The 26,974-nt window shown below is 34.3% G+C and overlaps 5 protein-coding genes across 9 annotated transcripts in view; 3 read left to right on the forward strand and 2 right to left on the reverse strand.

Annotated features, from left to right (window-relative positions):
• LOC105256381 (synaptosomal-associated protein 25) overlaps window positions 1-1,679 on the forward strand; it is a 41,851-nt gene extending 40,172 nt beyond the window's left edge. For all 5 annotated transcript variants that reach the window (XM_025408019.1, XM_025408023.1, XM_025408021.1 and 2 more), the window contains one exon: window positions 5-1,679. In XM_025408019.1, coding sequence (XP_025263804.1) covers window positions 5-67 — 63 coding nt within the window. In that variant the 3' untranslated portion in view covers window positions 68-1,679. The remainder of the gene's footprint in view (window positions 1-4) is intronic.
• A 5,161-nt stretch (window positions 1,680-6,840) lies between these two features.
• On the reverse strand, window positions 6,841-11,677 carry LOC105256382 (replication protein A 70 kDa DNA-binding subunit). The gene is made up of 13 exons (XM_011266230.3): window positions 11,505-11,677; window positions 11,389-11,436; window positions 10,889-11,094; window positions 10,647-10,801; window positions 10,442-10,532; window positions 10,187-10,349; window positions 9,880-10,084; window positions 9,337-9,449; window positions 9,092-9,258; window positions 7,988-8,222; window positions 7,541-7,624; window positions 7,265-7,459; window positions 6,841-7,114 (listed from the first exon to the last, which is right to left on the reverse strand). The coding sequence occupies exons 1-13, from the start codon at window positions 11,547-11,549 to the stop codon at window positions 6,992-6,994; spliced, it is 1,830 nt and encodes a 609-aa protein (XP_011264532.2). The 5' UTR covers window positions 11,550-11,677; the 3' UTR covers window positions 6,841-6,991.
• A 1,161-nt stretch (window positions 11,678-12,838) lies between these two features.
• LOC105256383 (complement component 1 Q subcomponent-binding protein, mitochondrial) lies at window positions 12,839-15,244 on the forward strand. Its single transcript, XM_011266231.3, has 5 exons — window positions 12,839-13,191; window positions 13,791-13,941; window positions 14,020-14,222; window positions 14,462-14,550; window positions 15,001-15,244. Exons 1-5 carry the CDS (start codon window positions 12,963-12,965, stop codon window positions 15,148-15,150), a joined length of 822 nt encoding a protein of 273 aa, XP_011264533.1. The 5' UTR covers window positions 12,839-12,962; the 3' UTR covers window positions 15,151-15,244.
• Window positions 15,245-15,569: 325 nt separating this feature from the next.
• On the forward strand, window positions 15,570-20,631 carry LOC105256384 (ras-related protein Rab-43). The gene is made up of 5 exons (XM_011266232.3): window positions 15,570-16,078; window positions 16,602-16,686; window positions 16,900-16,998; window positions 17,076-17,233; window positions 17,320-20,631. The coding sequence occupies exons 1-5, from the start codon at window positions 15,860-15,862 to the stop codon at window positions 17,428-17,430; spliced, it is 672 nt and encodes a 223-aa protein (XP_011264534.1). The 5' UTR covers window positions 15,570-15,859; the 3' UTR covers window positions 17,431-20,631.
• Window positions 20,632-21,284: 653 nt separating this feature from the next.
• LOC105256385 (hydroxymethylglutaryl-CoA synthase 1) lies at window positions 21,285-23,407 on the reverse strand. The gene has a single exon (XM_020029116.2). It carries the CDS (start codon window positions 22,706-22,708, stop codon window positions 21,341-21,343), a length of 1,368 nt encoding a protein of 455 aa, XP_019884675.2. The 5' UTR covers window positions 22,709-23,407; the 3' UTR covers window positions 21,285-21,340.
• Between the last annotated feature and the right edge of the window lie 3,567 nt (window positions 23,408-26,974).

The following is a 26,974-nucleotide window of genomic DNA, read 5'->3' on the forward strand; positions in this document are numbered from 1 at the left end:
GCAGGGCGAGTCGAACGAGACGAGGATACAGGTGGCCAACGAGCGAGCCCATCAGCTACTCAAGTAAGCGGCCGTACTCTCAGACCACCCCCGTCAGCCGCCACGAGCATCACTACCATCACCCTCCACTACCACCACCGACAGCAACAACAACAACAACAACAACAACAATACAAGAACAACACCGACACCACCAACAATCAGCACAATTTACACTCGACAGTCCACTCGATTGTTTGCAAGTTTATCTTATTCGCATTTCGTTCGTTGCCTCTTCATTCGCGTCCAAGAGAAACATCAAGCTAGACGAAAAGAAGCTTAAGAAATATACTTAACGTTGCCGAAATACTTAACCCTAAACTTGACTGAGTAAATCCTGCAGGAAAATACGTAATTCTATTTCTTTTTGTTAATCGGAAGTGCTTTTTTTTTACCTTAATTTTAAAATGAGAATCGTGTGGATTGTACGCACCAGAGATGATGTTTAAATGTATCGTTGTCATGTCAAATGAACTTTTGATCTTTTCGATCATTTTTATTTGTGTTCCTTCGGAGGTGTATCTTTTTAATTGCGACTCGCTTTACAAACGATGCAGCTCAGGAAAATCTTATGTAAAAAATAAACGCTGAATTTGTTGTCACATTGACGAGTACTATTGTGTGTGTTTCCTTCGAATTCATATTTCTTTCAGTTTTACTTCCTTTTATTTCTGCTGCAAGTTTAGGGTTAACGCGTGAGATTGCAAATGTCGCGAGATCGAGTCACAGATTTGGAGATTAAATTTGATTTGTGGGTTGAAATTCGATGATCACAGTCAAATTTGTTTCCTAATTTAACGTGCGCGAAAAATCCGATGCACTTTTCGACCGAAGACACGCTTGTTAACCATAAATGAAATTTAATCTCCGGGCTCTTTGATTTTTTTTTACGATAGCGACGATTAATCCGCCGAGGAAGCCTCGAAGATTTGGAGCCTCGAGGCCGATTAAAAATCGGCGATTATATAAAGTCGAGCATTAAAATATAGAATTTAAGACCAGCAGCGCTTCATTGTACCGATCACAACAAAGTGCCGATGGAATTTTTCTCTAGCGTGACAGAAATGTCGAGTATCGTATAGTTTAAAAAAGTGGAGCTGTGAAATTTAATCTCCGGTTTAAAAGCGAGCAGCTTCGTTCTTTGTCGACAAGATTAACGTTAACTTTAACGTAAAATTTAAATTAGAAGAAAAAAAAATATATATATATATATATCTCGTTAGTTACACATATATATATGTACACGTACACGTATTGGAGATTAAGTGCGCACGACCAGTGCAACGATTAATCAATTTTCCTCTTCGATTCAATCGATTCTGGAGCGGGATTATATCGAAAAGGCGGGAGGAGAGGAAGGAACAGTGTCACAGTACAAAACTCATCACACTTATCTCCCTCTTTGACGAGAAAATTCTTAATACTCTTGTACACGTAAGCTCTTTATTTATTATCTCGTTATATATTTATCGCTCTCCAATTATAAATTGCGCTAGAGAGAGCTGTATTCAACGATAGCTGATATTTTATCTATTACGCACGCGAGAAGAGCGACATATTAATCTCCCTCTCTTGAATTCCCCCGAGTTCTCCCCGCGAAGGACCTCATTGTTTTCCTTTCTCTTCCATGGCAAAAAAAAGAAAGAAGATCGATTACACACGCACACATGTACACACACAACCCCCGAGCTCAATCTCGAGAAATCTCGAAAGCGTTTCGGAATCTATCGGGTGTCCCATCTGGATCCGCGCGCGAGGAGGGCGCAAGGAGAAAGATCGGTGACACTTGGAGGAGGAAGGGAGTGGAATCGCGTGCGGAGGACGAAGGAGCACGAGCGCAGGACGAGGAAGAGAAGGTAGAAGAAGAAGATGAAGAAGAATATCGAGACATAACCGAAGCAACGAAGAGAACGCGTTCAGCCATACACGATTAATAGGAGTCGCTAAAGCTGTAGATAGAGCGAGGTCTTCTTTTTTCGTCGTTTTTAAAAAAAACTCAATTCACAATTCGACAAATGTAGAGCGTAGGTGTTATCCCCCTTGTCCCCGCCTCCCCACCCACGCCCCTCCCCAATTCTACCCTTTTGCGCCAATCGCGCCGAGATCACAGTAAGGTTTAACTCCAAAAAACGAAAGATTGTACATTACTGTATTTACACGAGGGCGACGTACCTACCTTGTTAAATCGTACGACGAGGAGAGGAGGAGAAGAAGCCTGCTGCGGCTCGAGAGCCGATATCCGCGATCGTCTTGTAGCGACCTTGAATTATCCCGTCGTGATCCTGACGAATCTTTATTACAGACCAAGGACAATTCTTAAAAGGTTCTTACGTAGCGTTCTTGTTATTGACTTGAATTTAATGAATGTACGCCTCCAGGGAGGCTTGAGGTTTCTGGACAATTTTGTAAATTACTAATCCCCTAATTCACCGTAAACTAGCAGTCTTAGTTCAGAGTTGCACCCTCGTGGCCCTTATAGCACGGTTTTACGCTATTCTCTTTAGCTGTTGGAAATGCAAAGGGGATCGATTTATCGCTCAATAATTATTAATCAACATAAGCGGTTTTTTTTTCAACGATGTCTCTATTTTCGAAGGGAATGATAAGTCGTAGAAACGGATATCGATCTCTCTCGAGCGGCGCGGCCAGTAAAGATTGAGCACAAATAACTACGTAGCCTTTTCGATTTTGCTTGTCCTTTGCTTTCTCTCGAAAAAGGAAGAAAAATGCCCTTTGAACGTTTCGCCGGACGAACATGTGTTTTAAAAGGAGTGAAAGGGTTCGCGAAAGTTTGAAAGAAAGAGAGAGAGAGAGAGAGAGAGCGAAATATAAAATCCGAATGTGTGTATGTGAGAGAAAGAAAGAGAGAGAGAGAGAGAGGGAGAGATTGTACCACGACGTGAGATCATTAGGCCTATAGTGATCACTTATGTCGAGAAAAATTATAAATACTTCTAAATAGATGACGTATATACACACAGGGGTGTCTCATTTCTATCTTATTCCATTAATGACAGATTCTCTGGTCAATTTGAAATGGATTTTTCCTCGACGCGAAAGCATCAAGACACCGATGGAGCTTTCGAATAATTATATTGTAATTATATTCTTCGATTAATTTAATTTATTACAAAAATATTAAATGTTAGGAATGTCGCGAATGATCCGAAAAATCTCAATTTTCGAGGAAAAATCGATTCCGAGTCGGGCAGCAGAAATCTATCTAGCTTAACAAATAACGCGGTTCCAAAAACGAAACGGCCGCTTACATACGTCATTTATTTGCATACATATTATTTTTTTTTTTTTTTTATATACATAATAGCCGTGTAGAGCGCGAGCGCGGTGAGCCCTTTCTTAAATTAGCTCCTGGTAGACGAGAGTCGAGTGTCGCAAAAAGGTTACTCTAATCGAGCGAGAGAGTGAGAGAGAGAGAAAGAGTATCTTTATTACATATTATATATATATATAAATATTATAAATAAACAAACGAGTACATATAGATATAAATATATATATATACGTATAAATATATAAATACGGGATCGAGCAATATTGTACTTGTTACTTCGTCGTTACTGTTTATCACCGCGTATTGCGAGACTACGTACTTATTTTACGAGTATTATCCATCCTACTTGGGATCCCCCATACTTTAGCCCTCTCCCGACTCCCTTTCCCCTCCCCCTTACCCCTTCCCCACCCCCCCGAACGATTAAGTCATATCGAATCTACAGGTCTATGTGGTAACGCGTACATTTTAAACATTCCACTCCTACACACACACATACACATACGTGCAGAGATAATGTATAGACAGGCAATTAAGTAAATAAGTAGGTAGACGAGAGACACACACGATAATTTAAAAAAAACTAACGGAAGGAGAGGAGGACGAGGTAAGAAAGAGTGCGTATGTTTGTACATGTGAGAGAACGGATCGCGCGAACGAGAGAATAATAATGAGGGGGGGGCGAGAGTAACGATGTGCGAGTGCATGAAGAGTGGAAAAAATCCAGAAGTTACGTAATAAAAAAAAAATTACCGCTCTTTGTAAAGGGATACAGGGGTGTTCCTGGGGCTGCCGGAAACGTCCTTGCAGCGATTGGAGCCAAATTGAAGCAAAAGCGGCGAGAGAGCGTTTGTTTCAAGATGCAACTTTGCACTTTGAGCTATCCTTGACATCTCTTTCTCTCTCTCTCTCTCTCCTCTCTCTCTCTCTCTCTCTCTGAAATTGTTTAATTTTTTGATCGAAATCTTCCGATACATCTTCGAAGGAGTAAAATAAGACGGAAGAATTTATGAATCCAATTAATATCAGTCACAGATTTAATTGTCTTCATTAATCAAACACTTTCTTTCCGCTTCTACTTTAAATAATAAATGAAAAATAATATTTTCTTATCATCTTAAAAAATACATTCAAGAGACATATTTTTAACAAGGTGTCTCTCCCAGAGAATTTGTATTATCTTGCAAAGAATTCTCGTGGAATTTTATCGAGTCTCAGGGAATTTTTTTAAAATTTATCCTAAAAGAAAGAGCAAAAACTTTGTTCTCATATTGCGAACATTCAGCAATCTATCAATCATCCATCATAGCAATCAATCAATAGCATATACATACATTCGCGTGTACTCGCAAATTTATATATCTTCCTTATAATTCTTAATAATAAAAGATGCAATGCAAATGCTTTGCAGAAAAATTTTATTTTTCAATTTCAAATTTTCGCTTCAATTTTCGAACTATTCAATATACAATAAATAAGCTCACTTCAAAGTTGCATCTAAAATCTCTCTTAATTTTATTTGGAAGTTCGAACACGAGTACTTGGAAAATCAGAAAATTTTCGGGGGTTCTTTTTACAAGATCCGAGTAGATATTCTGTTTAATAAGAATTATCGAATCAATGATACATAGACGATATTGCTTGTCGATTTGGCGTTAGAGAGAGATCTTTGTAGCTGGAACATTCGTCGACAGATCCAGGAATACTCTGTACACGAATATGGAATAATTCCATACCTCCTAAGCGACAATTGTACCTCGATGTTTACGTTTATAGCGGAGATCGAAAGAGCTCCAGTGGAACTGCCGGCAATGTGATACGCGGCCTCGATTTGCGACTAGAGGCGTAAAACTTTTGGGAATCGACGCGGTGGCACGAGATCGAATTGAATTTCTATTTCCGATCAATTTTAAAATTAAATTTGATCGCACACAATATTCTTTATCATACATTATACATACGTAATTACGTTTCCCTTTTTAATATCGCATTAGAATCGATGATCTTAAAATATCTTTAAGTAAAAAGTAGTAGCTTTTACGTCAAGAGATCCATTCTTTGTGATCCTTGATCTTAAAGAATTCCTAGACAATTACAATCGATCTAAAGATTCTAAAGTATGTCGACATTGGAACTCGTTCCGTCGATCGGTTCCTACTTCGGAGAAACGAGGTGCGAGGTGTCACCTCTTCGTGTACTTAGCGCGAGTGCGAGAGACAAATATACTTGGGACCACCGTGCAAAGACGTGCAAGGTGTCGTCTTCGAGGCACTCGAACTAATCCGAATAATAGAACGAAGGCGACGAATAAAACTGGCGAGAAATGATACGAGAACGAGGAGATCGCGTGTAAGGAAAATGTTACACATTTGTAAACTGTAAAGTTATTGATTTAAATAAGAGAGCAGGGAAAAGAGACGGGACGAGACCAGCTTCTCTCTCTTTTTAGTACCGATTATAATGTCGCTAGATGTATTTACGATACCGTCGTAAAAAACCGGGAAAACAATTCTCTCCTCGGCGGTATCATTATAACACAAATGCCTGTGTATTTTACTTCTTGGCAAATAATAAACCATCAAATATTGTATGTCGCTCACGACAAATTTTTCCTCGAGATCCGTCATATTTTTTTTTCAAGTAGATAGTTTATACGAATTTGAATGTCCTCTGAAAAAATTAAATGAACCATTTTATAATTAAATTTACAAAATCAAAAATTCAAATTTAATAATCTATGTTATTAAAAATTCAATTAAAGATCTACGATATCAAGATGTTAAAATCATGAATTTATGCTATCAAAAATTATAAGAATGGAATAAGATTTTTTTTTCAATGGAATAAGATTTTTTTTATGAATTAAAATTTCTATATATTTGTAGTATAATAAATCAAATTCTTATAAATCTTTTATCCTCTATGCAATCAAATTGTTTAGTTCGAAAGTGGCAAAAATTAATTTGCATAAAATGTAGATTTGAGCAAATTTATACGTTGATGTAAATATTTAAAACATTAATTACTTTCTAAAGCGATTTAACTAGATGCTGCATATACAAAAGATAAACTGCTACCGGCCGATTCGTCTTCAATGTCTTTCGATAAATCAAATCGAGACGTGAATTCGGTCCAGCAATTTCGATAAATGGATCTGTCCTCGATATTCAAAATCGATCAGTTTTATGACAAGCCTTACCATTCGTTAAATATCCACTTTGTATCCGACTATTCTATCGTGGTTGAATACTTGAAATATACGTTTATATATTCATGACACAATGATAAATCAGAACTTTATTTTACACGTGCTGTAAACAAAATAAATCAGATATCGTGCAGCACCCATAATACATTATCACCCATAATAATTATATATATTTTTGAAAATCTTGATAATCGGTTAATTATTATTAATATTATTAATATTATTAATGAAATATTAAAGTATTTTAATATAATTTTTGATATACTCAAATTATTTTCGGTTTATATATGTTAAAGATATTTTATCGCGCATAACAGACGATTTATAAATAAACAATTATCTGTATAAAAATAAAGAATAATGTAATACCTAAGACTAAGATAATCGTATTTTAAAATACACATATAAATTTCAAAAATATAAGCTTATTTGTATCAAAATGCGTGACATCTTCAGTTAGATTCCAGTCTCTCGATGTGTACCAGCTTAGAAACTTTGTCTATCAGATGTGTCAAATGAGTCTTATAATTTAGCGGAGCCACCGATGAACAGGTATGTCTCACTCTCATTTCATCCTGCAAAATACAGAAAATTTAAAATGTTTTTTTTGTTAAAATAATTGTCTTACATAAAGAAGTTATCAATGTTATGAGAAAAAAAATTATTATATAAATTAGAATTAAAAGTAATGAAATACTAATACGATAAAATGTTGAATCACTTACCTGAAAAACTTCTGATTTCGCCCTCAAACTGAACATGAATCTCTTGAAGTTTGCGTCGCCGAATTTTTGCATATAAGCTTCATTATCATTCTCCTTTAATTCTCCTAATTCTTGCGCTGACATGCCTAATATCTTCTCGGCATCTTCGCTGAAGGCAGTTATCCAGCGACTGCCTGTTGCATCCGCTATATTCATCTATGAAATTATTCAAGAAATTATAAAAAAATGAAACAAATTTCTAAAAATATCAAATATTAAATAAAAAGCAATACATACACTTGCTAGCAAGCGATATACAAAATTCGGATAATCTCTATTACACTTCTCACATCTGAATATTCCAGTAGATTGATCAATTAACTAAAATTGAATAGCATTTTATAATAATTCATGTAAACCTATTATTATCCTATTATTAATTATCTCATATACAATAATGTTATCTAATAAAATATTGAGAAAGATGTACAGTTTAATATACTAAAAAAAAAAAATTAATAAAAGAATTAAGTAATATATATATTTTGTTAGGAAATCTTCATTATTTTTTCCATCATTATCTAAATGATGTAACAATTATATAAAATATTATAATAATTTTGAGGAAGTTGTTTAAAATTATTTCTTCAAAACATAAAATTATTTATAAAATAAAAAGATATAAAGAGAGAAAATTAAGAATTTCCACTTTATAATTTCAAGTATGTTTTGCATATAACTCACCTTTTTCTTACAACTTTCTACAGGACATGCCTTGTAAATAGAATTTTCTACGCGAATTAAGCATATAGTGGCCATCACTGTATAACTATCTGGGATATTTAGTTTCTCTCCCAACCGTGCTTCGGTTGCCTCCTCGAAAGTGTGTAATGGCGCATTGAAATCACCACCACCACCTACTCTGGATAGTGATTTAGCATTCTCCGAATGACCGACTGTAGTATACCACCCACGCAATCTGAAATATACGTTGTACTCATGTAATGTATAATATACAAATTATTATTCTGTACTCTACATCTTATTTTTCAAACTGTCAAATACAATATATACTATCTTGGAAAAATTCAGGAGCATCAATTAAAATAAATATAGTAATTTATATATAATTAACATTAATTAATATTAAAAGTATTTTATAGAGGTTTAATAAATAAAATTTCCAACTAATACGAAATAAAACTTTTCTCCTGTTAACTTAGAATATATACAGGGTGTCCCAAAACCACCGCTTCATATTTTAAAGGTAGATTCTCTGACCAATTTAAAAACGATTTTTCCTCAGCGAAAATGTCGAGGCACTAATAGTTTTTCTAGTTATAAATGATTGAAAATAAAGGATTTTTTGCAAACTAAGCCTTATGGGAATAAATATTAATAAAGTCACATTCTTTAGTTAATTTTAGGTAGAGTTTATTTTAATATAATTTTAATTTAAGGCTTAGTTAGAAAGATACATGATGATAAAAATTGGGAATATGCAAAAAATAATGATCTCCTTCGACATTTTCATTGAGGAAAAATCGTTTTTAAATTGGCCAGAGAATCTACCTTTAAAATATGAAGTGAAGCGATAGTTTCGGGACATCCTGTATATATATATATATATATATATATATATATATATATATATATGTATATAAATTCTATATTAATAAACTCTCTAAACTGAAGGGAAATTCGGAAACAGTAAATCTAAATAAAATTGGGAAATTGTGATAAGTAAATTAATGTTAGCAAAAGATTATAGCTAATAAAGCTATTTTTAAAATGTAAATTATTTTAAAGTACATTTTATAATATTTAAATTTGTATTTATATATATACCTATGTGCTTCTGGTAAATCTGGATCCTTTTCAAGTGTGGATGAATTTAAAAGGGACAAATTCTTTCCGCCATTGAACTCTCCAATGCGTGCTCCTTTAATGGCTATGATCGGGTTATTAGAACCATCAAAATCTTCGGCCTGTTTTCCCCAAAGCGTAACGCTTACCTGACATATAAAAAGAAAATTATTTATTCGTTCCTAATAGTAAAATATTGAAATATGCTCATTCAGTAAATTGCTTACCATCGCATTGCTGTCGTCGACGATATTGATATCTCTCTTAACAAATTCTTGACCAGTATTTCGCTTTACGATATGTTGCACATCATTAAATGTTGTAACAACGCCCAATACATCTGTTACAAACACAACACACCATTATATATATAATATTACAATTTCCAAATTAATTGATAGTCATGTATCAATCTTATTTCATAAATTTAGCAGATCATTTATTATAACGTATTCTACAAAATTTTTTAATATAAAGTTAAAAGTATAATATAAAAGTGATTAACATCTAATAATGTAAAATATTTTATATTAAAATATTTATTATATTTAAGTAATTTTAGAAAAATAACAGAAAAGTTATTGAAACATATATAAGCATATATAAACACGAAACTTAAACAAATGATGTGAATTACACAAAAATAATTGAAGGTGTGATTGAAATATTTTCAAAACCGAAATAATTTTCTATAAATATTCTTAAATAAAATTAATAAGAATAATAAAGATAAGATTATTAAATTTAATAAAATGCTACAAGCACATTACCTATTATATCATTCCTTTCCTTGTTTTCCACTTGACTTATAGAACAAAAGTTGAATTGCAATGTCGGTATGTCTTCAATGTTTTCGTGACATGGCACGATCTCAGTATCATTGGTCATTGTCATCTCATAATCATTTTTTAATGAGTTGAACTGTTTATTCGCTGCCTTCAGCTGACATCGGGAGATATAGTATACATTTCCAATCTGTACAAATAAAATATTCTGTATAGCTCAATTCTTTGTAAAATTTAAAAAAAAAGATTCATCAATTTTAGTGATAAGAATTATGTGTATGTGTGTGTATACCTCCAGCATATCATAGAATTTATCGCACATATCTCTAAATGCGGTGCATCGAATTTCGCCGCTCTCATCAATCAGATCCATAGAGAATACTTTACCCTCCCCACGAGAATTGCTCCATGTTCTGATTGGAGATTTATTAGTCACACGAACTTTAATCACCCATCTAAACATAAGCAATCATTGATTTTCTTCTTTGGATATTTTTACATTTTTTTATAAATATATTTAAATATTGAATTTTTTTTTTTATCGTACTTGTTTTGGTAAGGACTTAATGCTGCAATCGGTGTAGTAGATATATCAGAAGAACCGTAATTATTTGAATTGCTTCTTTGAGCTGTACCATCTATTACAAACAAACCAGATTTTATATTTAACAAGTGTCAAGAAAAAATAAAATACACTTTATAAACTATTATATTTATAACTATTCCTTTGAAAATAATAATGACGTAATTACTAGTTTGATAACGTCCAGTAGTTTGTCCAGTAGATTTATCAGCTGTAGTTGAATCAGCTTCTGACTTGCTCTCTATATTAGTTGGATTTCCTAGTTTACATCCAACTTTGCTGCCAGGAGTTGTTACCTCGATACCCATTATTAGTATCACACGTCTAATAAAATAAGTAGAAATATATATTTGATTTTTGTATTATTTATACATTTTAGTATACAAAATATATAAAATATGCAACAAATACTTTTCTTTGCCACCACTGTTCACCGAAGACAGATGATAGTTTGAGACTTTGCAGATTGCATATTCAGTCAAAATATTATTTTCTATCAGGTGATTTAATTGAGTAGCCAACATTGTAAACGAATTCATGTTTTTTCCATCAGAAACAAGTAATCTATATCGATCATTACCAATTGTACCATCTTTATTTGGTAGTTTTTTATAACCCTGCAAAATTAGAATTAATGTTAAGATTAAATTCCATAAAATTAAAAGCTGATCGTGTCTAAAATATTTTCCTGAATTCTTAAGAATAAAGCTAAGCAGAATGCTTCATGAAATCTTTCTTGCATATAAATCTTTGTAAGAACCTAATTACATGACGATTCTTTGGTTCAATATTATACAAAAATAACATTTATATTTTTAAAGTATTACAGCTTTTTTTAATTTTTTTTTATTCATATATAAAAACATGTTAAGAAACAAGCCTTGAACTGTCCATTGCTATTCAATACTCACCAACATTTGAAATACCGGCTTGTCTACATCTACGCCTTTCATGATTTTCTAAAACGATCAAATGTCACGGTTAGACAATATTCTACATAATAACGATACACTTCAGACAAATTTACCTCTAACGCTCCTTCCGTTAAGCCGTACATGTTTGCTGACATCATCTCGACAATTATTTCTTGATACTGCGTGTCTTTTGCGTCTCTCAATGGCCGAGTATCGACGATATATGCGTATATACTCTGAGCTTCCCGCCTAATTGTCCGATCTTGACGTAATTGACAGGTTTGCGTTCCACAAACTCTCCGCGAAAGGTTCAGCATTACTACAGTTTATTCAAAGTTTTTTATTGGACAGCCAATCATGTGAAGCTTGAAGCGTTTGATTGACCAATCAGATTAAAGAAATCTTTATTTCTTTTGTCCTGATTGGTCAAACGCTTCAAAGCATCCAGAGTGTCTTCTCGACCGCAACCAATGCGACAATAGGTGCTTTCCATTTAGCGACACAAATCGACACAAGTGTCATTCTATCTTCGTTTATTGTTATTTATTGAAAAAAGATAGAATGACGCTTGTGTCGACTTGTGTCGCTAAATGGAAAGCACCCAATATGGGTACTTTCCGATTCACGCATGATGCGCATGAGATGACAGAAAATGTATAGTTCATGTCACGCATATTATACATTTTCTGTCACTTCATGCGCATCATGCGTGAATCGGAAAATACCCTATGTTTCCTAGAAAGCTCTCTTTGATTGGTCAATCGCTTCAGAATTTTCTTAAGCCTTAAAAGATTGAGCAATCACAGTCAAGTATAAAAAGAATACTCGGCTGTGATTGGTCGATTTCTTAAGGCTTAGGGCTTAAATTATCCATTGTAGATCGGGACTATCTATTGTAGATCCCGCAGCCAATCAATGTGCTCAAAAAATTTGTCGTACAACAAATGTAAGGCCGGGTCTACAATAGATAATTTAAGCCCTAAGCCTTAAGAAATTGACCAATCACAGTCGAGTATGAAGAGAATACTCGACTGTGATTGGTCAATTTCTTAAGGCTTAGGCCCGTTCCAACAGTGGCCAGTTAGCTTAACTAGTAGTTAAGTAGTGATTCCAACCACTGAAACAAAATTCAGTAAGCTAGGTTAGATTTTGACAAGTTGCATTTTCACAAAATATACATAAGTGAAATATTGAAAATTTATAAGATTAATGGATTAAAAATTGTAACTCAAGAAATTGACCAATCACAGTCGTAAGTCGTAGGCAAATTGACCAATCATGGTTGATTATTTCAAAAATAACCAACCATGATTGGTCAATTTGCCTACGATTTACGACTGTGATTGGTCAATTTCTTGAGTTACAATTTTTAATCCATTAATCCTACTGCCATTGTGGACGGCGCTTTAGCCTAAAGACGGAAGCCGCACGTGCTGCCTGCCGCCGAACCGGAAGTCGAGTCGCGAACAGCCGCGTGACGCAATCGTTTCACTCTCGAGCCGAACGCAGCGTTCCCTCCACTTGATTACATCGTTTTCTTGTTTCATCTCTGCGTTCGATCTCCCGTCAACATGAATGGTATTGTAAGGAGCGCGGTACGCACTTCGGCTCTACGCGGCGTGCTCTCGTCGATGACATCGACGTCGTCGTCGTCGTCGTCGTCCATCGCCGGTCAACCCGTCAGAGCGCTATGGAACATGTGCGAGAGTCGGCGAACCGCCGAAATCACGCCGCTCGTCTCCTCCTTCAAGTTGCACGACTTCCACGCTCGCAGATGCTACAGCAGATCGCATACGAAAGGTATCGACTCGCTGACGAAGATGTCGTACGAAGGGTTTCGGGAATTCGATCAGACTTTGGGACTGTCGTCCATATTTACCGCGTTGCTTTGAATACAAATGTTTAACTTGCAAATGTAAATTTGATCAAGATTGGTAAATTATAACTTGAACCGATTAACTACTTATAAATTCAATTAGAGGCAAATTTGGATTAGTTCTTTATACATATTTCAATAAATTTACAATTGTGATTATTGTGATATAATATTTATTTTCTTATGTTTTCTCTTTCATAAATTATATATTTATTATACATTTATTATATATTAATTATATATATTTATTATATATATTTATTTACTTTATTATAAATTTTGCCTAATTTCTTGAATATTTCAAAGCTTCTCGCATTTTTGGAATTTAAATTTAAATTTATGCTTCATGTGCTGTAAACTTTAATTGTGTTTAATTAAAATTATCAATAAATATATATTTTGTTTAATAGAATAGAAATATCTAAATTTTATGTTATACAATATATCATTCATATATTAATCGCTAAAGTATATGGATATACTTTTATTTATTTTTTTAATAATTATATTTTTGTTTTATTAGCGGAGAAAGAATTAGTAGAATTTCTTGCCGAGGAAATAGTAGCAGAGAAAAAGGCACAAAAGTTAAAGACAATTCCAACAACATTAGATGGATTCGCAGTATCTTTGAATGGTGCTGAGGTTAATCTTGAAAAACAAGATGGCACTGATAAGTAAGATTTTTTATTATATTTGATATATGTCTCGCATTTAAGATATAGACTCATATGACTTGTATTATTCCTCTGCAGAATTCATATTTCCTTTAATGTGAATCATACGGTGGATGCTGACGCCGAAGCGGATGTTGATCCACGTCAAGATGATGTAGAGCTTGGTGAAATGAAGAGCAAGCCGACATTTACAGTAGATATAATTAGGGGCAATCAAACTTTGGGCTTTACATGTTCCTTTAATAACCAACCTGGCGCATCAGGCGCTGATGATAGCTACAGTATGTATATCTACTGTAATAATTTTTTTATTCCAAAGTGTTGAGTACAGGATGGCCTTTGTTTTGGTTATCTTGATAATTATTCTTTGGTATATAAAAACACTTTCATGTACATACATTGTGTTATGATTTGATATCACTCATGAAATTTTGAAAGTGTAACACTTTAATTCATTGTATTTATTTCCTTGTTTTTTTTATAACATTATATGCTTATATAAATACATATTTTATTACAGATGACATTTTTGGCATTGATGAAATTACATTGTACGAGGGAGAACACAGTGAGAGAGTGTATTCTGTGGCTGGTGAGATCCTTGATGGTGTAAGTATTATTATTCTAACATGAGACATTTACTCTCTAGAATAAGACATTTATATATTAAAATAATTGTTATTAATAATTAAATACATTATAATAATCAATTTTATATAATAATAATTTTATATAATAATAATAATCAATTTTATATAATAATAAATATCTAATATATTAAATCAAGTATCAAATACAAAGCATGACAATTATCTTGATTATAAATCTGTGAACATAATCATAGATATTCTTGTAAAATTAAAAACTAATTAAGGACATAATTTCTTAGGATATTTCAAAATATTGACTTTCAATTGTTTTAATATCTCATTGATTTGTTTACTTCAATAATACTAATCTTAATATTTACATAGACATTTATATTGTACATATTCAGTTTTTTATTAATAAAATAAATTAGATAATTGAATCATTGATAAAGCACTGTTTATTTTGCAGTATCTGTATGATCTACTGATGAACTATCTTGAAGAGAAAGGGATCTCGAACGAGTTTGCAGATAAGCTAATTGACTTAAGCACATGTTATGAACACACAGCATATGTCAGTTTGCTAGAGGGCTTGTCAAAATTCACATCGGGAAAATAATTCTAAGATTTTAATGTTAAGATTTTTCTTGCGATCTACGTCATCATAGTTGTACGCTTTATTGTTAATAAACAATGTATTGATGACATTCTAATGAAATAGAAAAATACATTGAAAATATGATAATATGACCTTTATTCTTTTAGAAAAGAAAAGAAAATTTCCTGTTACACGAGACAGTATTATATAAAATATTAGATTTAAAAATATATTTCAGAGAATCATAGAATTCTTTGTATCTTTTTATTCCTTTAGCTTTTGCTCATTTCAACATATACCAAAAGCATATGACTACTCCTTATTCTAGCATCATGAGATAAGTTGATCAAAGTCCATTGTACATCTTCATTATTCATAACACATTATTCCATGAATGACTAATTTATTTTATGGATAATTTCTTAAAGAGGAGGGAAGAGATTTTCTTTTCAGAAGTCCTAGAAATACAAATGTAAGTAAAAAAAGATGCAATCAAGAGGAAGAAAAAAAGGAGAGAAGAGGGGTTATCGGTTCCAGGATTCGCCGCTGAGGCGTAATCGCAGCGGGGCGGAAAGATGGACCAAGATGGACGCGATCAGACGCAATTAGGAGAAGGAAAGCTCGCGGAGGCGGCGAGTGACGACGTAGAGAGTCAGCTGAGACGGAGCGGCAGAGTCCCGGATGCCCGTCCACCGTGATCGTCGTCGTCATCGCGCGAGACCTGACGAGAATGTCGTGCCGCGATCCCGACAATCTTATGGTGAGCACGAGCGACGACGACGAGAGGTTCGACTACCTGTTCAAGATCGTGCTGATCGGCGACTGCGGCACGGGCAAGACCTGCGTCGTCCAGCGCTTCAGGTCCGGCACGTTCGTCGAACGTCACGGCAACACCATCGGCGTCGACTTTACCATGAAGACCGTCCTCATAGACGGCAAGAGAATCAAGGTGCGAGACGCCAGTTTAACCTCCTCGAATCGTCCTCTGATCTATGATCTGATATCTGATCAATCATTTGTCACTTGCTAACTTTCAGCGGCTTTTTGACGGGAACGGAGAACAATTTGGCACAGTAACAAGAACAGAGAACTGTCTTTTGAACTCCACTTTTAAATGCGGGTTTCTTGCTTTTTCTTATTGTTTTCATTTGAAAAAGAAGATTTGGAAGGAAAAAATGTTTTTATAGACAGAAATCTTTGCTATGAGCTTTTTTTTTAAACAAATCTTGTTCCATTTTATCTTGGATATTTAATTCAATTTTAATGTCTTCAAATTGCCTTTAGCAATTAACTAGCAATATTTTCTTTGAAATGTTAAATTTATTTTTTGCAAGCTTATAATGTTCTCTGTAAAATAACTTATCGGTTAAACATACATCTAATAAATTAGATAAGACAATCTCAATAGATGTTTGTTTTTATTTGATTGAATTTAATGATGATTGAAGTTTTTGATTTTTTATTATTGACAGCTACAAATTTGGGATACTGCGGGACAAGAAAGATTCCGAACGATAACTCAAAGTTACTATAGATGTGCAAATGGGGTAATTGTAGGTATGTAAACAAATCATAATGCATATACACAAAATTCTATAATTTCTTGCTTTAAATGTATTAATCTTTATAAAAAAAAATCAATTTATACAATTCATTAATTGTTTTGTTAAATTATTAACAAATATTTTCCTCTTTTTATATGGCTTTTTTTTTGTTATTGAAAAACAAGATATGTGATATCTTTTTAAGACTGTTTTATGAATATTTTAGTTTACGATATTACAAAGCGATCAACATTTTTAAGTTTGCAACGTTGGGTGGAAGAAGTCCGGAGATATTCATCGTCACATGTACTATTAGTGTTAGTTGGTATGATCATTTTATATAAATTACAATATATTGTAATAACATTTCTGTTATTATTCTGCATATTTCTTGTTTTGCAGGTAACAAATGCGACTTGGAAAATCTGCGAGAAGTGCAGAAGGCAGAGGCTGAAGCTCTATGCGAATATCTGCCTGAAGTTTTGCACGTAGTGGAAACCTCAGCCAAAGATAATACAAATATAGATTCCATTTTTTTCTATCTGGCATCTGAACTTAAGGTAAATTTATCTTTTATTATATAATTTTGTTATTAATTAAATATATTATCTTTCTTTACTTATTTGTGACTAAATTACGCTTTTAGAGACGACACGATAACCGTCAGATTAGCGCGAACGATGACGATGTAGTGAAACTAGGTGCCGGACGAGATCTGTCTTCTTGTTCAGGCTGTCCAGGCTATAAAATCTTTTGAATCGTTTATATTTCTTTTCCATCGACGCGTACCGTTTTTGGATGACTCAGATATTCATAAACGTTTTAGTAATAAGGTAAAAGACAGTCGATGAACAAATATATTATCTAGTGAGAAATTGTTACAATATAAATTTTTTACTACTCTCTAAGATTGAAAAATTAGAAATCACAGTATATAAAAGATTCATAAGGCAATTTTTGGCGACAGTTTGGTACCAAGGTTGTTATTGATAGAGGCGGAGTTTATTCTGGTGCATAATCATCATATACCATGTTTCATTACTTGGTATAGCATTGCATCAACCAGCTAGATACTAAAACTGCTAGTTTCTATCACAAACTATCAAACGTGAAAATGTTCTGGTAGAATTTGATATATTTTGGTTGGTATGCCACTGTTACGCCAAAAATCACCTATTGTTTAAACTTCTTACAAAAATGTTACTGTCTTTTATCTTATTCATAACTATACATACAAGTTAAAATATATCTCCAGAAACTAGAACAATCAATGTCACTCTAATGATATAGAAGAAAATTTATATGCCAAATTTACACAAAAGAAATTCTCTTTTTATTTTAATAGAACGAACATTGGCTTTTCTAGTCTGAAAGATACAAATCTCATATTAAAGATATCATTTTTAAAATAGGATAGCTCATTTTTTTACTCTAAAAGCTCATAGTTCCAGAAAGAGCATGTTTGTAGTATATTTTTATATTCGTTTTAACAAACACAGGTACAAATTTATATATACGCACGTACATATTGATACTTTACAAATATTGTGACAACCTGAAGAGATCCTTAACATCCTTGTGCCTTAAAAATTCGTAGTAAATGTCACATGTTCTCTCATAACGAGCGCACAGATATAAGCGAAGTGCAATCGAGAATATCACGAGAGATTAAATTGTTAATAGTATAATTCAATTCTTTCCTGTTTCTTTATTTATTTAATTTATTTATTCGCATGAATGTTACGGCGAATGCGAAGGTTTAGCTTCTCGATCGCCAAGCACCCATTCGAATTACAAGGTTGTAAATATTTATCCTTAGTCATACATTCTCAGCGCACGTTTCACGTTGAGAAGTAGTTGTCTCGTTCTCAGCCTTTGATCAATTTAAATGATTGCACTCGCCGCTAGCGCATTGAGAATGCAAATATAGAACGCGTCTTGTGACTAGACAGACGCAGTTGTGTTATTTATGAACGAACAAATATAACGAATCTCTATAATAGCACTTAAATAAAAATCACTGTAATGTATATTTTTTAAAATACTTATATTACACATAAGTATACGTGCATACGTGCGTATTATAATACTCATTGGGAGTCAAAATCATTATTTTATATATCAAAGTAAAATACGTCAAAAAATAACATACGTAATCCAGGAGGACGTAAATCTCTATTGCCTTATGCGCAAATATTGCCAAAACGTACGAAAAGTGTTCTCACAATTTAAGATCTTTGTTAATTTGCATAAATATGCATACATATCTCTCTCATTGTATAGATCTTTCATATAACATAAAAATATTTCCCCGAAACATAAGAAGCAATCTCATCTTCCATTGCACTATCAATTAGGTAGAATTATCACTTGAATTATATGCGAAAACAGAAAATAATGTGAGATATAAATTTATATCATTTGAATATTATATATAATTATATATAATATATATGATACAAAGTAAAGTGGTGTAAAGAGAATTGTCATAAAATAATTAAACTCTTTTGTATTATATATAAATACAATTGGAAAATATATATTTCGCTAAAAAAGATACACATGATATGCAATGTAATGATAATAGCTTTGTTGTGATTTTGATGACAGACTTTATTATATTGCGTTTGATACATCGGAAATATCATATATTGTTAAAATTCTATAATTTGTAATAAATAAATTGTTTTTGTACTTGTCGCAAGTCTTTTAGAAATTGATTGTTGTCAACCAATCAATTGGCTTCAGCTTTGTTACATATTAATAAACATTATGCGATTGATTTTATACAAAATGTACGCATTAATTATACTATTTTATACATAACGAATTTTTTCGATAAATTGCATGTTAAAATATTGATATTTATCACAATAAACTGAGATTCTCTAACTGTAACTTTCTACGAGATATTTTTTAAGCAGAAAATTAGTTTATTTTTTTATTATACTCTTTATTTATATGTTAATTCTCATTTCAGAATCTCAATTCCTTTATTGCATTCGGGATAATTATTAATAAGTATCTCACTCGACTGATAGGAAAATGTACATTAATAATTCAAAAAATGTTTTTTTAAAAACATTTTTTCTTTATTTCAAAGTTGTTTATTTCAGTATAAACGAACATGCTGACTAGCATATACGTATGTAAATGACATTATAAGGCCATACATGATGAATTGCAAATATAAGGCCATATGCGTATCGTGTAAACTCTCAGTATACAGAATACTAACTATAATAATATTTATTTGGTTTTATTGCATAAAGATAATACTTTATTGCAGATTTAACAGACGTATAAATCAAAAAAAATAAAACGAGGTAGAGAAGACATAATTCAACCTAACATTCGTTTATATACTTGAAGAGATTGATCGCACATTGAAAAACATACAAACTGATATATAAATATATAAATCTGGGGAAAATTAATTTTCCTTTAATAAATTATTATATATATACACATGTATATGTATTATTATTTAATAAAAATTAAGATGTCTATAGTTAATCTGCTTCTATTGCAGTTGTACAATATAAAGAATCTTAAATGTCAGTACCAAAGGTGAAATAACATCTCAGCTTATATATCGTATATTTTTTAAACGAGCTGCAAATAGCACACAAGTACACGAATGTATAAAAAATTCCTCTATTTTTTCTCTATTATATATAACAGTCTGTATAAGGCACTTTGCGCAATGCTACTTCCTATGTCACAATGCAATTATGCCATTATAATAAAAAAAATAGATATATAAATATCATCAAACTATAACATGATTGATAAGCTTCGGCGAATTATATATTATATTTAAAAGCATATTCGCGTAATTGACGATGTAAGGAACAACTGACGTTGCATAAAAGTTACCCTGTGTAAATTAGCGAACAAGATACACAGATAAATTTGTTCATCAAAATATTTTTCATTAAAATTATATAAAGGAGAGCGTCTAAGAAATTTTCTATTAATGTTTTGTCCGATACGATGTATATGTGTATATATATATATATATATATATATATATATATATATATATATATATATGACTACAATTCATGTCATCCTTAATCGGGTTCAATAACATGTAAGGCAATTGTAGCCAATCATAATCATTTTATTCTTTAGAGAAATGGTTGTGATAGGCCAATCTTAAAAGTACGGATGTTACCCGTATTTGAACCCGATTAAAGGTGACATAGTTTGTATAATCTGATATACGTATGTATAACAAGCTCTGCGTTATTTATATTCTTAAATAATATTACAAATTCGATTGCTATTTGGGTCATTGCGTTTAGGAATCGTATTAAATAATTCGCAATAATTAGATTCGCATTTTAATGTGCGGCAAAATTAATAATATTAATATATATATATAATAAACAAGAAAAAGATCAGGAAGACTCAGATTGGATAAATTTTTGATAGGGCATTTCTGACACATCCGACAATATTATAAAATTGCTGCAACAGCAATTGAAGCTTGTGTCAAACAAAACCTTATGCCTTTTATTTGATATATTTTTGTGAAAAGAAAAAATATATATAGTATATATTAATATGTATATTAATATATATATTAATATATATATTAATATATATATATTTTTTTTACTATAAATAACCCTAAACCTTTTAGTTCATATAGGCCGTTTTCATACTCTCTTATAAGTTCTCCTGTATTTTTCGTCCACCTGGGTCAAGTAATACGTTCCTGGAAACATGTTGTCTATACTACTCTCCGGGGTGAATGGCACAATGTGACAATTATGTTCCCTCGCCGCCAACACCCTGGTATAATCCGCCGGGGAGACGCGATGACGTCCCTCCAATTGCGGCTTGACGTAAGAGAGAGCAGTGATGATCTTGGACAGGCCGGAACCGTCCCGCGTGTCCCTCGTCACCGTCAACGAGTACATGCTGGAGCAGAGACCCGAGCCGTAGGAGAACACGCCGATCTTGTTACCGGCCAATTCACTTATCGGCTTCGATATGAGTAACGACACTAAACCGGAGTAGACCGACGGGGTGTACATATTTCCGACCTGATTCGCCAACAACAAGCTGGGCCGGGTCTTTTGCTCAAAGTCCACCTTGCTCAGTTGCACGAAAACCTTCTCGACGTCCCGGTCGAAGTAGGTGTCCTCGAGTTTGCTGGCGTGGAAGCTCGCCGCGTCCTTGTAGCGGTCGCCGAGCCGATCCTTGGGCGTGTTGAGGAAGTCGACGAAGGCCAGCCGGGCGAAGGACTTCTGCACGAGCTTGCAGTAGGGCGAGTGGAAGAGGAACGCGTCGAAGCTGGCCAACGTCACGGGCTCGCTGACGGGATCCCTCTCCCTGACCTTGTCGCAGTACAGCTGATAACAGCTGTCAAGAGCGCTCAAGTAACACTTAATAGATAGCTTGCCGTCCACGGTTGGGTACTCGGAGCGCAGATTCGGCTTGTAGAAGTCGTACGCGTGCCGCATGCAGGACGCGCGGAGGCCTCGGTCGAACACGAGCGGCGCGTCCGGACCCACCAGGATGGCGATCGCGCCCGCGCCGCCAGTAGGCCTGGCGCTGCCCGCCTCGTACACAGCGTTGTCGGCCGCGACGACCAGGGCGAGCCTGCCGTCCCAGGCGCTGCTCTCCACCCAGGCAACGGCGTTGAAGAGAGCGGCGGTGCCGCCGTAGCAGGCGTTGGTGGTGTCGGCGCCCTCGACGTCGGTGCAGCCGTGCGGCTCGAACAGCTGCATCAGCACGGACTTGACCGACTTACTCTTGTCGAGGATAGTCTCGGTGCCCACCTCGAGTCGACCGATGTCCCGGGGCTCGATCCCGTGACGCTCCAGCAGCCGGTGCGACACCGTCAGGCACAGCGAATTGATGTCCTCGCGGTCGTCGCAGAACCCCATCCGCGACTGGCCGAGACCGACCGTGTACTTGCCCGCGGAAACGCCGTCGTGCGCCTCCAGCTCCGTCTGCTCCACGTACTGCGCCGGGAAGTACACCTCCAGCGCCCGGATACCCACGTCCTTCGGCCACATCTCGGTTGGACCCTCGAGTCGAAGATTATCGGGAGCGATCGAACGTCAGTTTCCCTCGCGAGAGGAGGTTTATGTAATCACCTGAAAGAGCGGTCGCCTATCGAGAGGACTGAGATCTGAATTAATTGTCGGGCTTGAAGTCCACGACTAGTCCGCGAATCAGAATTCCTGCGTTCCGAATCGCACATACGTACGTATATACGGCTCCTCGACGCTCCTAAGCTCGTCAGAGCTGGCCGAGTCGTCGGTTGATACGAGGGGACACACACAGGCGCGCGCGCAAACGCGTCGTATTCAGGTTAGAAGTGAAACTCGGGGCTCGGTGAAAATTCCGGTCGTTCGCCGCTGCCGTCGTCGGGTGACTTTCGATTGCGTGCTTTGGAGTCCTCCGTTCCGTTAAGTCGATCGGCCGGTCGGCCAGCGCGTCGCTCGCGTCTCTAGTCACGTGGTCCACGCGACACGTGTCAGTGTCGACGGCCCAGCTGTCGCGAGCGAAATGCATGCGCGGTGCGCTCGCGCCGCGTCTTATTGTCAGTTGTGTCAAAAGCGTACAAGGGGGGGAAGAGTAGAGAGGTGGTAGGGAAAGGGGGCGAAAGAAGGGCAAGGTTCGCCGATGGTAGATTCATTCGTTAAATTTACATGACAATCCGTGCGTCTTGTTACGTCGAGAACTTGCTAATAATTGAAACGGATGTGTACAATAGACGACGATGATACGTCGAGATTCGCGTGACTTCTGAATTGGACGGTCCGCATGTTCACATGCAGAAAATGCATACGTTGTGTATCTCCGACGTCATTTCGGCGCGACGGGCAGATTGGATTGGATCAACGGGGTCATTGGGTCGTGACGAATAATGTCATGTCGTCTGCCGTCATAATCATTTTAAATTAAGATATTGGAAGGGAAAAAATCATATAAACTTTTTTCCTTCGCGCCAAATGTCCCTCGAGATGAATTGGATTTCTTTTCTTATTTTTCTTTACGTCACATTGTATTCGATGTTTGTCATTAATGTGGATTAATAAAATGTGCCAAAATCTTTCCCCTTTTATTATCTTGCACTAGTAAGTGTCAATTTCTCCAAAGGATTCCTGTGAAATAGTCCCAATTGAACTTTATTAACCGCTCAATTTCAAATAACTTTCCAGATAGCAATCACACGTCAATTTGACGTTCCAAACTGATCATTTCCGGTTATATATCGTTAAAATAATTTGTTACATGACTTTATATTGACGTCTTCATATAATATTATTTTGACGTCATATTTTAGTCATGAACTGACGATTATTTTATTATTAATGTGATTAGTTAGTAATCTTAGTAATTTTAAAAATTTTTTTATGTAACATGACTTTCGCGATCAGACTTTAACAATTTTTCTATAAAATATTAGCAATCGAGTGTAATTAAAGTGCCAAAAAATATATTTTTTATAATAATATATTTTTAGAAATATAGTATATTTTTAAATAAATAATATATTTTTAAAAATATATTTTCTATAATTTTTTTATAATACAGTTGATTGACAAAATATATTTTTATAAAACGCAGGCAATGAAAGACATTATTTATTGAAATTTTATATGATATTAGAAATAAATTTTTTTATTTATGTTTAAATAAAATAACAAATATAAAACTTGTGATCGACAATTATTTTGAATCCGTTCCCAAAATATCATTTCTCACTGGATATGAATATCAAATACGAGATTCATGAACAAAATGTCTTGAATTTTTCGATAAATTCAATTTGTTTTCACAAGGAAAATGTAGTTTGTGCTGGAGACCAACTACGACCTGTTCAGCGTCCATCCGCCATTATTTGGCATAATGTTTGTTATTATTAATTAGAAGGATCTTGAAGAATGTGGTCGCTCTATAGCGTTGATTTTACGGAAGACCAGTTGGAAACCAGCATGCAATACACACGAATACCTCTACCGATAGGTCGACAGCCAGACGTCTAAGGATTCCACCTCTCTGGCAATTAGCATTGCATTCATTGAGCGAGATTCCAATATCGCTCTGGATTTGGAATCCTATATCTATATGTATTAAATAGCGATAGGTGTAAGGTCTGAATAGCTCAGTAGTTCAGAGCAGTTGTTCAGAAAGTGAAAAACTCGAGTTCGATTCCCAAGGCACTTGCGCCTTATAATTTAGCCCGCAAATATTGTTTTCTAGCAATTATTTATCGGGCTAAAAAGTGTGTGAATGCTCTACACACATGATGTGCCTCGATGCCGTTGCCAGGAATGAATTCTGGCGCTTATTGACATCTGACCTCTTCTGTCACGTATATCCCTATCTTTACTAGGAGATGCATTCGTAATGTTAAATGTCATCCTCACAATCATCCAGTATACGATCTTCTAACGAAAAAATAGTGTTCGATACAACAAGACATAATGGATGAATATTTGATAGTTAGTGAGCTGGTTCCTTATCACAATATCTATATCTCATTTAAATGAGGTATAGATGTTATGAATATAAGGATGCCAACGATATCAACAAGATTCGGTCCATTATGTCTTCTTATATTGAGCATTATTTTTTTCTCGTTAAAAGATCATATACTGGAATTTAAAAAAAAAGAAAATATGTAAAATCAAGTTGCTCATTTACATAATGATTTTGTATATGATAGGTCAAAACTTACTGATAAGCCAACCTCTGATTCTTCTATAAATTTTTTGTAGTAATTTTTTGTAGCCAATTGTAACATTGTAATATGATATTAAAAAAACGACAATGTATTAGAGTTTTACGCAATGACCATAATATATGCTTAGGTATGGAATAGAAGAACGATAAGCGGAACTAATCTCTATATCTCTGCGTCTCCAACAATTCCCCTTAATATCCTTCTATCCCATATCTAAGCCGATAAGAAGACGTTGAAGACTAATGTAGAAAGATCTTTTTGCGTAATCGTTTAATTTTATTTTCTGGCGAATATTTTAATGTGCTCGATCTCTCTCCGATACTCGACTTATGTGTTACTGGAGAAAGAAAGAAAGAAGAGGAAAGTTCTCGGTCCGATTATACATAATTCGTCCTCAGCCACTTGATCAATAAGCGGCCATTTAAAAGTCTGTCCATCTCTCACATCTCCCTCACATATATTCCTAACCAGATGCACATAAATCGTGCACTTGGCGATAGAATTGTATAAGGAAAGATGTATAAGGAAATTGTAAAATGTATAAGAAAATTTCATGGAAATATTTGAAATATAAATTATAGCGTAGATATAGTCATATCTCTGGAATAATAAACATATTGTGCTGAACTAATACTTGTGGCTGGAGTATATCTCATACCCTAATATCGCATAAAATTTTTATACCTTATCGGAATTTGAACCCGATCTCACATAGCAGCCATTTTGTCGCCTCAGCCACTCGCGGCCCCTTGGCCGTATTCGATATTTTATTGATGTAAAACGGATGTTATAATATGCTTCACTTAGTTCCTTCAGTAAGATAACTTATTTTACGACGGGTCGTACACACTCGCACACCACCGGCAAGATTAAATATTATGAGTTATAAAATTTAAACGATAATTTTTATTGGTCGTCGACAGAAACAACTTGATTATCGCTTCACTTCTCTTCAGTTTATAAAAAAAAAAAAAAGCTCAACTTTGGTTAAAAAAAAATGAAAATTTCATCGAATCGTAGAGAAAAATTTCTCGAATTTCTTTCGAAAAAATCACGTAATCTTTTTCAGCGCGTTTTATTTTAAATAATAATAATCTTTACAGAAAAATGCTTATGTTTATTTTTTTTTAAAGCCTATTTTATATGCAGGGATTATTTTACGCATAAATATTCTCAGATAGTAATCCTATTTCGCTTCTTTATGCATTTTTCAAATTAGATTTTTAATTATATCGGTAAAAGTTTCAAACTCGCGTTTCTTGTTGAAATGTAAATACATTTCAACAAGAATAGCGAGTTTAAAATGCATTTTTTATCAAGGTATTCAGTTGATGACGACAAACAAGTGAGAAATATGCACATATATGAATTCATGTATGAGAATCAAACATAAATATAATCATTACCGTCATTGGAAAAGCAAATTCGACTATTTTTTATAAAACAGCAAAAACGTGCAAAGAAGAAAACACAAAGTTAATATTGAACTTTTTATTGGACTTGAAAACTAGATATTTGTTTGTAAAATTTTGTTATCTATGCTGTTCAAATTTTGAATAATTCTTATCACGAAATATTTAATAGT

Source organism: Camponotus floridanus, unplaced genomic scaffold (genome assembly GCF_003227725.1).
Source record: "Camponotus floridanus strain SB8 unplaced genomic scaffold, Cflo_v7.5 scaffold2, whole genome shotgun sequence".
Lineage (NCBI taxonomy): Eukaryota > Metazoa > Arthropoda > Insecta > Hymenoptera > Formicidae > Camponotus > Camponotus floridanus.

Coding starts and splice junctions, on each gene's coding strand:
- LOC105256382 (XM_011266230.3), bottom strand. CDS start 11,549: ATGATGTCAGCAAACATGTACGGCTTAACGGAAGGAGCGTTAGAG. Junction 10,533..10,646: donor TACTGGACGTTATCAAACTA/GTAATTACGTCA, acceptor TGTTTGTAATAG/ATGGTACAGCTCAAAGAAGC. Junction 9,259..9,336: donor TCGACGACAGCAATGCGATG/GTAAGCAATTTA, acceptor TTTATATGTCAG/GTAAGCGTTACGCTTTGGGG.
- LOC105256385 (XM_020029116.2), bottom strand. CDS start 22,708: ATGTGGCCGAAGGACGTGGGTATCCGGGCGCTGGAGGTGTACTTCCCG.
- LOC105256383 (XM_011266231.3), top strand. CDS start 12,963: ATGAATGGTATTGTAAGGAGCGCGGTACGCACTTCGGCTCTACGCGGC. Junction 14,223..14,461: donor AGGCGCTGATGATAGCTACA/GTATGTATATCT, acceptor ATTTTATTACAG/ATGACATTTTTGGCATTGAT. Junction 14,551..15,000: donor CTGGTGAGATCCTTGATGGT/GTAAGTATTATT, acceptor TTTATTTTGCAG/TATCTGTATGATCTACTGAT.
- LOC105256384 (XM_011266232.3), top strand. CDS start 15,860: ATGTCGTGCCGCGATCCCGACAATCTTATGGTGAGCACGAGCGACGAC. Junction 16,079..16,601: donor TAGACGGCAAGAGAATCAAG/GTGCGAGACGCC, acceptor TATTATTGACAG/CTACAAATTTGGGATACTGC. Junction 16,999..17,075: donor TGTACTATTAGTGTTAGTTG/GTATGATCATTT, acceptor CTTGTTTTGCAG/GTAACAAATGCGACTTGGAA.